The sequence below is a fragment of the Panthera uncia genome, chromosome D1 (assembly GCF_023721935.1).
Source record: "Panthera uncia isolate 11264 chromosome D1, Puncia_PCG_1.0, whole genome shotgun sequence".
Taxonomy (NCBI): Eukaryota; Metazoa; Chordata; class Mammalia; order Carnivora; family Felidae; genus Panthera; species Panthera uncia.
In genome coordinates, this window is record NC_064808.1 from 11,022,674 (window position 1) to 11,034,693 (window position 12,020).

The 12,020-nt window shown below is 43.0% G+C and overlaps 1 protein-coding gene across 1 annotated transcript; it reads left to right on the forward strand.

Annotated features, from left to right (window-relative positions):
• The first annotated feature begins 3,484 nt into the window (after nt 1–3,484).
• Nucleotides 3,485–4,438, forward strand: LOC125933356 (olfactory receptor 1444). The gene has a single exon (XM_049646368.1). The coding sequence runs from the start codon at nt 3,488–3,490 to the stop codon at nt 4,436–4,438; it is 951 nt and encodes a 316-aa protein (XP_049502325.1). The 5' UTR covers nt 3,485–3,487.
• Nucleotides 4,439–12,020: the final 7,582 nt, after the last annotated feature.

A 12,020-nucleotide genomic window follows, 5' to 3' on the forward strand; every position in this document is an offset into this window, starting at 1 on the left:
CAGCAATATTTGGCTGGATCTCCCAACCTTGAACTAGTTACTTCATGTCTCTAAGTCTTGGTTTCTTCATGTATATACCTGTACATGAATATGGTTATATTAAACATTATATAGTTATATTATATATATATTATATATATATTATATATTTATTTTATAACATATATTATAAGATGTATAATATACATGACTGATGGAATTGTAATTAAATGAAGACATGAACACAAATAGAGTTTTATAAACTCTAGAAGACTGGTTCTCAACTGGGGACAGTGTTGCCCCCCCACCCCCCAGGGAACATGTGGGACATTTCGGAGTGTCTGGAGGCATTGTTGGTTGTCACAACCGGGGAAGAGGGTGTGTTACTGGCATCTAGTGGGTAGAGGCCAGAGATACTGCTCAACATCCTACACTTCACAGGACAGCCTGCTCCTTGCCCCCTCCTCCCACCTGCAACCAAAGAACTGTTCAGCCCATAATGTCAATAGCGCTGAGGCTGAGAAATCCTGCTCTGGAGCATTGCATAGATATTGCAATTAAGTTACTGTGTGATCTCGAGGGGGCACCACATACCTCAGTTTTTAACATACAAGATCGAGAAATTGCCTATCCTAGATTATAGGATATTATGATCGCTGAATTCTAGAGAGGAAGCACATGGCAAAAGTCAAAAGGAAAAAAACAATCACAGATTTTTTTGGATGAATATAGCGGAAAGTGCTACTGGTTGGAAAGTTAGCTGGTACATTACTGGATGGGAATCCATCAATAAGCAAAAGCAGATGAAAAATATACAACTCTAGGATTTATCCTAAAGAACAAGAAAGTCATGAGGAGCCGCGTGCAGGGGTATTCACTGGAACCCCTTGTTTATAAAGGGGACACACGGCAGAGCAAAGAGTGGATCCTGTGCAACAGCATTTCACCTGCTGCACAGCACTGGCATGTGTAACACTCACCCAAACAGGACAGGCTGGGCTGTCTCCTTGTTTGTTGGTGGAAAAAAGGCTCCTGGTGGTGAGCATCGCATGATGCATAGAATTGCTGAATCACTGTGTGGTACACCTGAAATGAATGTAACATTGTGTATTAACTCTACTAAAAAATAAATTAAAATAAATAAAATAAAATAAAGGCTCCTCAAGCTGAAGACTGCAGCCACTTTCCAAGGTAAGCCAAGGTCAAGCAGAGCTGAGGCGTTTTCCCCTCCTCATCCCTCGTTTCGCCCTTCCTCTCCTTCCACACTTGGTTTTCTCTCCCTTGTCTGAGCTCTTCCTCTGCTCGGCTTCCAGGGGTAGGGAAAGCCCGGAAACACTTCAGGCTGAGGGGGAACAACAGGAAAAAGAGACGGTGCACCGGAATCAAGACACAAGCCCTTCGCCAGGTCTGCCGGCTCCATTTGCACTGTTATTTCTGCACATTGTTCACAGTGCAGGTCTGAGCTAATATTCTGGCAGGAAACATGGGTCCAGCTAGACAGAACAGCAAGCTGTGTGTTGTGGAGTTAGATAGCGTGAAAAATCTTTGAAGACTTTGCTGATGATTTCCTTTCATCAAATATTTATTTATGTATGCCAAGGGGCCTTGGCAGGCTGGGTGGGCCAGAGGCGATGAGGAGAAGGGTCTCAAGAGGCTTACGGCTACTTGTGGAGCTGGGTGGCTGCCCAAGTAATTGTGTGCTAATCAAGCCTGAGAGCTGAGACCTGGAGGACTTGATTGTAACCCGGATCAATAACAGAGGTTTCTGAAGGGAGGTGAAGACATCTGCATTTCCATGGAAATGCGTGAATGTCAACTGAATTACTGTGGAAGAATAAACTCATCAAGACACTAAGGGTTGTAGTTGAGACCTCTGGACTTAACATCAGACAGGCCAGGTTTTTCAGTCTGTTTCCAACACTCACTAATTTTGTGACTTTGGACCGTAGTTACTATCATTATTATTATTGCTGTCCAATCCCATCTAAAAGCTACTGGATTTTAGGAGCAGATAGTAGCCAGAAAAGGGAGACCAAGCATGAAATATACTGCCAGCTGGAGCTAATCTAAGAAAGAGGGCGAAATGCTCTATCGTGGAGCATTGTTCATAAAGGTGAAAAATGGGAAATGAGGGAGTGGGGTCGTCATTCGGCAGTTTCTCCTTGTGTAAAAGGAGGAAAATAACAGGGTCAAACCCAAAGAGTTGGTGTGAGGATTAAATGAGTTAACTATGAGTAATGCCTAGCATAGAGTAAGCCATTATTCGGATTTCTGCGATTACTTGCATTACTTCCATCATATGTGCACAGACAATGTTAAGAAATCTCCATGGCGTCTGTATTCTTGGGAGTGGAATAAGAAGTCAAGATATGCGGGATTTAGACTTTTTACTTCACACTGTTCTCTTTTTTATTTTAAAAATTTTTTTTAACGTTTTATTTATTTTTGAGACAGGGAGAGACAGCATGAACAGGGGAGGGTCAGAGAGAGGGAGACACAGAATCTGAAACAGGCTCCAGGCTCTGAGCTGTCAGCACAGAGCCCGACACGGGGCTCGAACTCACGGACTGCGAGATCGTGACCTGAGCCGAAGTCAGACACTTAACCGACTGAGCCACCCAGGCGCCCCGACTCTTTTATTTTTAAAAAGAGATTTTAAATAAGATCTTAAAACTGTGTTACTGTGGGGGCGCCTGGGTGGCTCAGTCGGTTGAGCGTCCGACTTCAGCTCAGGTCACGATCTCACGGTTCGTGAGTTCGAGCCCCGCGTCGGGCTCTGGGCTGATGGCTCGGAGCCTGGAGCCTGCTTCGGATTCTGTGTCTCCCTCTCTGTCTGCCCCTCCCCCATTCATGCTCTGTCTCTCTCTGTCTCAAAAATAAATAAACATTAAAAAAAAAATTAAAAAAAAAACTGTGTTACATAATTTGTTTTATACGATATAAACAGGTAGAACAATTCAAGCTCTGAGTGTATGGGACTTCAGGTTCAGAAATATAAAGATGTGACCTTTGATTCTGAAATTGGGTTATTTGGGTTGATATTAAACTCTTCTAGCCTTAACTTCCTGTAAAATGGGTATAGTAGCACCTACCTCATAGGATTAAATGCTATCATACGATGGAAGGGTCCTGCATGTGCCTTACCCCTCATCCATTCTCAACACATATTAGTTTACTATTTTAATTAAAAAAAAAATTTTTTTTTAATGTTTTTATTTATTTTTGAGACAGGGAGAGACAGAGCATGATCAGGGGAGGGGCAGAGAGAGAGGGAGACACAGAATCCGAAGCGGGCTCCGGCTCTGAGCTGTCAGCACAGAGCCCAACGTGGGGCTCGAACTCACGGACCGTGAGATCCTGACCTGAGCCGAAGTCGGACGCTCAACCGACCGAGCCACCCAGGCGCCCCAGTTTACTATTTTTATACCATCCCATCATCTCTCCTATCCTTTCTTCTCATTTTCATCGCCTCTTCCTTAATCACCAGATGAAATTCAAGTTGGCCCTTATGGAGAATGGCACAGAAGCAACAGAGTTCATCCTCTTGGGATTAACAGACAACCCCCATCTTCAGGTCCCCCTCCTCCTGGTGTTTTTATTCATCTACCTCATCACTCTGGTTGGGAATGGGGGGATGATGGCAATCATCCACGCAGACCCCCACCTCCACACTCCAATGTATTTTTTCCTCAGTAACCTCTCCTTCGTAGACCTGGGCTACTCGTCAGCGGTAGCTCCTAAAATGGTGGCCGCACTGCATTCAGGGAGCAAAGTCATCACCTACAATGGATGTGCTGCTCAGTTCTTCTTCTTTGTGGGTTTTGCCACTGTCGAGTGCTACCTTCTGGCCTCCATGGCCTACGACCGCCATGCAGCTGTGTGTAGGCCACTCCATTACTCCACCACCATGACGGCAGGTGTGTGTGCCCTCCTGACTGCTGGCTCCTACGTCTGTGGCTTCCTCAATGCCTCCATTCACACGGCAAACACCTTTAGACTCTCATTCTGTGGCTCTCACGAAGTAAATCATTTCTTCTGCGACATTCCGCCACTCTTAACTCTCTCGTGTTCTGACACTCGCATCAGCAGCTTGGCTGTCTTCTGTGTCGTGGGCTTCAACGTCTTCTTCACCCTCCTGGTCATCCTCATCTCTTACTTCTTCATATACATCGCCATTCAAAGGATGCGTTCTGCTGAAGGACGGAAGAAAGCCTTCTCTACCTGTGCCTCCCACCTCACTGCTGTCACCATCTTCTATGGAACTATCATCTTCATGTACTTACAGCCCAGCTCCAGCGAGTCAATGGACACGGACAAAGTTGCTTCTGTGTTTTACTCGGTGGTGATTCCCATGCTGAACCCCTTGATCTACAGCCTTAGGAACAAAGAGGTAAAACATGCTCTCTGGAGAATACGCAACCAACTTTATCCCCCGTCGTTAAGTGTGAGTAGGAAGTAGACAGGTAACTGGGGGGGGATAAACCTTCCCTCAGACCTAGATGCCATTGAACTCTGAGGTTTGGCAAATTTCAGCTTTTTCTCCAAGAACAGTGGTTACTCCTGCCACTTGGGGAAATCACAAAAGCAGCACTTTAAAAACATTTTTTTAATGTTTATTTACTTTTGAAACAGAGGGAGACAGAGCACGAGTGGGGGAGGAACAGAGAGAGAGGGAGGCATGGAATCTGAAGCAGGCTCCAGGCTCTGAGCTGTCAGCACAGAGCCCGATTCGGGGCTCGAACCCACCAACCGTGAGATGATGACCTGAGCCGAAGTCAGATGCTTAACCGACTGAGCCACCCAAGCGCCCCACAAAAGCAGCACTTTAAAATGTCTCACTCGGGGAGATAATCTATTTAGTGAATAACAACATGGGACATTTAAACCCTTCTTGCACTAGTTTCTTGATGTGATTCAAAGCAGAAGATCAAAGCCTAAACTCAATGCACTGGATTTCCCCTTCCTTATTTTTAGTTAGAAGAAATTTCCATTCACTATTAAAATTTGGTGTCAGGATCACACCTTCGTTGTGGAATATTTATCATTTGAAATGCACTGCATTATGCTTTTCATCTTTGGTCCATGGGTTTGAAAGTTAAAGCTTCTACTGCAGACAAAGGATGTTTTTATTAATTTTAATAATGCCTCGGAGAAAGTTTTCACTCAAAGGACAGGGCACTGGACCCAGAGTCAGATGCCCCAGCTGTCAGTCCTTCCAGCCGCACCCCCCCCCCCCAACACACACACACATTCCTGTTCACTCATTGGTGGAGCACATTGTATTCTCAGTCTCCTTCTGCTAATGTGTTGAGACAGCTTTGGTAAAAAAACAAAAAAAACAAAAAACCCCCAGTGAGCCACCTTTGTATGTAACAGTTTCAGATAAGCTGTTTAAACTTTAACCTAAATAAACATATCTTTCTTGAGAGAGTTTGCACTCTGTTCTATTGGCCTTTGTCTAACATAATTACCAAAGCTTGTGGAAGGTTTGGAGGAAAAAACTTTTTTTCCCCAAGGGCTATGAAAGAGGAGATTTGTCTTCTGGATTAAACGCTTGCATTTTTAGCACCTTTAAGTTCGGTGAATCTATGATGAATACACATAATAGCTTTCTGTGCCCTCTTGACTTCTGTTTTTTCAATAATTCAGTTCACCTCTGGATCCCTGTTGCATTCCGATGTTCTTTAATTAGCTGCTACAAGAATAAAGAAGCCTGTAGAAATTTACCTACCTCCTAAATGTGAATGGCACAGTGACGTACAGCCCAAGTCCACCTTTGGGTCTTATTTTGTGTGTGGGATGGTATCAGCAAATGTGTGTGTGGGAGGCGGTGATTAATTTTATTTCTCACATGTGAACGGCTTGGTGGTGTTTATAGCCACAATTAGTCTAAGTCACTACACATTTCATGATATCAACATCTCAAAAACAATGAAAAAATAATTTTTGTTTTAAATGTGAAAACCAGAAATCTTGGTGGGCTAAAGCAGGGAGCTTAGAAAGTCAAATTCGTTTTGAGATTACCAAACTCATTCTGCGCAGGGCAACCTCTAACTGAGGAGAGGCGATCGTGGGTCTGGTGGAGAGAAGAGCAAAGAGGGAGTTTTGGAAATGAGGTTGACCTTTAGGAGAAACTTCTCCTGGCACATGGCCACTGCCACCTGAAGAGACCAGGAGCTTCTCCTGGATCCAAGACCTTGACTCCCTGGACCTGCCTCCTCTATCCTCCATCCACCACCCCCACCCCCCCACCCCCAGAAGAGTGGCCTACTGAGTAATACACCTAGGAGAACAGTCTTTAAAAGCCAACATCCACTTCACATAGGAGTGGTCACTTCTCGGTGACTTACAGAAGTCATGGAGCTCAAGGGCGCCCAGATTGGGAAGTGAGTCTGGGAGGAGTTATCTGAGTGCCTTTTGGTCTGAGCTCAGCTTCTTTTCCTATTCGATCAATATAATTGGGTTCTTTTCCTCTTCTTTCTTTTTTTTTTTTTTTAAGTTTATTTATTTTTAAAAGAGACAGAGAGAGAGCAGAGGGGGGGCAGAGAGAAAAGGAGAGACAGAATCCCAGGCAGGCTCTGCACCATCAGTGAGGAGCCCAACACAGGGCTTGAACTCGTGAATTGTGAGATCATGACCTGAGCTGAAACCAAGAGTCAGACACTTAACTGACTGAGCCACCCAGGTGCCCCTCTCTTCTTTCTGTTCCTCTTCTAACTCCCTTTCCCCCTTCTTTTTCTCTTCTCCTTTATTTTCTTCTCAACCCCTTTCTATCCTCAACCCAACCAAGAACTCTCCTCACCATAGGGGCCATTAGGCTTCTATGAAAAATCAAATTCTAGGGTTTGTATATCATAGCTGTTACAGTACCCAGTAAGATGTATTTCTGGGTGTGTTTCTTGTCCTTCCACGCCTCAATTTAGGCATAAAAGCATGAGCGAGAGGTCTAATGCCTATATATTTCTCTTTCCTGTGGAAGCCTTCCCAAACTAGAGTTACAGTTGACTGCAGATGGGTATAAGGGAATACCAGTTCTAGGGACAAGAGCTAGATAAAAATCCTTACTCTTCTTATCAGGTGTATGACCTCAAGAAAGTCATTTAATCTCTTTGAACCCAACATGCAGGGTCAATTGTTCAGATGACATGAGATAAAGTCTGTGGATGTGCCAAGCATGATGAATGCATATTTGATGCAGCAGATTCCTGTGCAAGCTGTCACCCGGCTATCCTGTGCTCCCCGCTTCTGGCTTCTTCTTCTTCTTTTTTTTTAATGTTTCTTTTTGAGAGGGAGAGCACAAGCAGGGGAGGGGCAGAGAGAAAGAGAGATACAGAATCTGAAGCAGGCTCCAGGCTTTCAGCACAGAGCCCGACGGGGCTCAAATCCACAAACTGTGAGATCATGACCTGAGCTGAAGTTGGACACTTAACCAACTGAGCCGTCCAGGTGCACCGCCCCCCCCCCACCCTGGTCTCGGCTTTTGGCTTCTGAGCTCCCTCCCTCTCTACCCCATCCAAGTCCAAGCTTTTATTTCTATCCATTGCCTAATTTCCTTTGTTCCAAGCTCCCAATTCCACATCACACACATTTCAAGCTGATATCACATGAGTATTCATTTCCAGAAGGTACTCAGAAGGAGACAGCTTGTCGCCAGCAAGACATTAATTTACAGAATCCACATTCCTGTGGGGAGCTTTTCACTTCCACATGGGAAATCCGTCAAACGGAGACTAAATGCCCATTTGGTTATTAACAACACCCACCCTCTCCCTGCGGGGATGGTCTGATGAATGCGGAAGCACTGAGTAAGGCTTGTAGCTCAGGAGAGTAAAGGCACGGGAAGACTTCCCTTCTTGAAGTGGCCAAAAACAGAAAGTGAAAACACATCAATCAAGACGATTATTTATATCAGGATACATTACCCCTTTGGAAAAGGATTCATGATTGCGTTATTCTAACTATGAGGCTCCCTTTGTATATTAGATGGTTTGTTTAGTTTTAGGTGTGGGGAAAGGAAAATTAAAATATTAGGAGTCTTTGACCATTGAAGCTAATATTACAAAGTCATAACTCTTTAGCCTTCAAAGAGTCTTTAAAAATAACCTAGACCAACCCTCTCATTTTACAGTTGACAACCCCGATTCCCACAGTTTAACGTGCTTCAACTCATAGGGAACCAAGTCTTACCAGACTTATTCATCCTTTATATTCTATAAAGTTTTTGAAGTGTCAGAAGACATTTTTACACTTTAACTTTCATTGTTCACCACCAGGTAGATTTTTATGCTTCAGTTTTGCAGCTGAGGACACCAGAACTTTGAGAAGTTAGCTTACCTGCCTACTGTTCATAAGAGGAGCCAAGATTTGAACATGAGTCTTGCCTTCCCTGCCCAATTCTCTGAGAAAGAACAAGTGACCTTATATTTTAGTAAGTTTCAACAAAGGACTTATTTCATGTATAAATCATTTACAGTCTTTCATGATAAGTCCCTGCCATGTGGAAAGGCACTGTGGGGAATACAAACAAATGTAAGACGGTAAGATATAATTCCTACTCCAACAAAGCAAATCTTCCTGCATACATGGGCACTGGTGCAATGTGCTTTGAGATTAATGACTCAGGATTCAATAACTTTGTTGGCAGGAATTTTTCCTATACTCCACGGAACACGAATGGATCAGAGCACATTTGTTTTCAGCTTTGAGAGTTGGAGTTGACACTTTGAATGCTACAGCCCACAGCGCGAGCCAGCCTCAGCCAATGTTTACTGGGCCCTGAGCACAGGCTGCACGAAAGGCATGGTGTGAGGTCTCTGAAGGAACCTGGCCACAGACAGCACCATTCTTGCTTTGGAAATGGTTGCAGCTTGCAAATCATGCAGGTAAAACAAGACACGTACTACTAGGTAGATGGCAATTCAAGGCATTTGTGGTCATTGTCGAGTGGGTAGTATGGAAAAGAATAATTAGAACTCTTCAGAGACGAGACAGAATCCTGTGAGCAAGGAAAACTCCTTGGAGGAAGGGGAACTTGAGCCAAGCTCTGAAGGGGTGATGTAGAAGGAGCCCAGAATTCCAACATAGGAGACTTAGCTTCTGGTCAAAACCCTACCACTTACTAGCTGTGAAACTGGCAAAGTCACTTATCTCTGAGCCAATTCCTTCCACGTCAAAGTGGAGATAGTAGCAGGCTACATCTTCCTCAAAGATGTCATAGGGTCAAAGTAGATAATGGACAGGAGAGCATTTTTAGAGTTGCTACCCTCTTGCTAATAGTATTGCTGCTGATAACGAAATCATTAGCAGAGCTGAATGGGGAGTTTTTGACCACCAGGGACCCACCTGAACCCAGGAATAGAGATGGGATGGCACATGGCAGGAACTTCTGTTGGCAGAGGCTTGTAGGAAAAGTAAACCACTCAGATTTCAAGTAGATGGGCCACCAGCTCCTCAGTCCATTACTTCTGCAGGCAATTAGGATTTGCTCCCATCTGACTGGTTGAAGAGCCTGGACCTATGAGAGCCATTGTGTCCTTACAGAGAAATCACAGTTTCATAGCAAAACTTCTGTAGGATTCCACCACTCAGATACCCAGATCCAAGCCCAAGAACCTCACCTCCTATTCATGACATGAGATTTCTCAGTTGTTGGTCTGTGATTATTTCATAAGGGGTGTGTGTGGGGGGTGGGGTGTGTGTGGGGGTATAAGTTTTTGTAGCATGTTTAACCAGCAAAAAGTTAGCGTCTACACATACATACAAAGTCAGTGTATGTATGCATATACCCATATATTAAAACTCCCTACAAATCAGCGGGAAAAAGACAGACAGCCCAATAGAAAAACACAAAATTGAGTTATTCAGTCTATTGTTCATGTCTTAACTCCAGTTTGGGGTAATGATGAACAGCGCTGACACGAACTTTTTGTCATGTGTCTCAGTGCACATGTGCATTCAGTTCTGTAGGGTATATACGTCTGAACGTGGAATTGCTGAATCAGAGGTGAACAAGGGAACACTATTTTCTAAAGTAGTTGTACCAATTTCTACTCCCATCCACAGTGTGAGAATTCCCACTGCCAACACTTGGGATTACTGGGTTCTTAAATTATGCCAATTTGATGAGAGGTTAATGGTTTTTATTGTTGTCCAATTTGTATTTTTTGATTGCTGATGATGTTAAACATACTTTTGTGGGATATTTTTCAATTCTTTCAGCCATTTTCAATTGTTGTGTAAAAATAAACTACAAACAGAAACAAACAGAATGCATGGAATGGATACATATAGGCTTCTGCTCTATTCCTGACTTGGATGATGTCTATATTGGTGTTTGTAACTATTACTAAACTCAAACTACATGTTTTATGCACTTTTTTGTGTATGTGTGTGTGTGGGTGGGTGTGTGTGTGAATACACATATATGCATGTAATCAGAGTAAAAATGTTAAAAAAGGAAAATGAAACATAGTTCATATTCATTCCTATATTTCAAAACAGAAATTTAGGTACTTTTCTGTTATGTGTCATGTTATGTACTTTTCTGTATAAGATGTATTTCATAATACTAATAAACAATGTTAAAAAAGATACATCTGACAGAGTTCCTATATTTAGGAACTTTGTAGCATAAACTAAAGTGGAGACAGCACCTACATATACGTAACTTTAATTCTATGTAGCAAATGATAAAAACCAACAAGAGATACACATAAATTGCTATGGTAGAATGAAGAAAGAAAAGATCCCTGGCCCAGGTGGGGAGGGCTGGATGTGGGGGGGGGGCACTAAAAAATGAAAACATTTGTTCTGGAAAAGACACAGCAAAATGAGAATGAAACTATGCAGATGTATTCAGCAAAGTGTTGTGTTTGTCTAGAACGTAATATTCATGAAGAGAAGTAATGGAAAATAAGTTTGGAATGATGTAAGCTGGTGCCCAACTGTGAAGAATATTCTCTTTCAAGTTAAGATGTTCCAATTTAAACTACAGATTCAAACTCAACTATGGAAAGTCTAGATATCATGCACGTATCAGGACTAAAGGTGGAATCCTAACTCCTGTAGACCATTTAGAACAGTTTTGCACATGCATCTGTGTTGGGTCAAAGCATTTTATGTACTTCAGGTAAATTGTTCAGCATTTTTTGTGTGAACACATATCCACCCAAAAAGTTATTTCAGCTTTTGTTGGAGCAGACATTGGTCATGTTTTGAAGTATCTGGAATCCATTTTCCTTCTTAAAAACATTGTGACTTCCTTGGAGAATGATCTCACCATTGCTGGGTTGTTGGGAGAATCCTCTGTGTCTGCCCGAGTCTATGGGGAGGCAAAGCAAGGAGGCCTTTCCGTCCCTGGTCCCTAGAGAGAGATTCTTACAGAGAAGTGCATGGAGGTGTACAGAGGGCAGGTATGAGTTCTAAGCTCAGCCAATTAGAAGTTCTCACTCTTCCAAATTTGAACCTGTGGCAAGAGATAATGCACAGCAGGAAGGCTTGGGGTTCATTTGCCCCAGTGGTGGGATTCAGGTGGAGCCATTCCAGACAGGACATAGTTTCTTTATTGCTGACTTCTGTCCCTTCGTCTTCCAAAATGCCCTTGGTTCCTGCCTTTTGCCCAGTTGCCCACAGATTCTGTGAACTTCATGATATCCTTTCAAAATTACTTCCTTTTTTTTTCTGTATGTTAGCTTGAGTCGGCCTGTAATAAAACATAACTGATACATCTAGCATGTGAGAGACACTCCGCCAGGGATTATATAGCGAACAAGAGACCAGATCCCAGCCTCAAGAAATTGAGAAATAGAGTGGAAATGTAACATTTTAAAGAGAGGGAGAAATAAAACCCACAATAATACAAGAGGAATCTGTCAGCATTCTAACTAGTGAGTCAGTGGGAAAATGAATAATGCAGAGAAAGCATTGCCACAAAATTTATCTTAGCAGCAGAAAGCAAAGTAATTACCAAGCCATCCATTTTGTCATCAAGTTTTCTTGCTAACAATGCTGATTAAGATCCAGAGTTATTGCTATGGAGATGA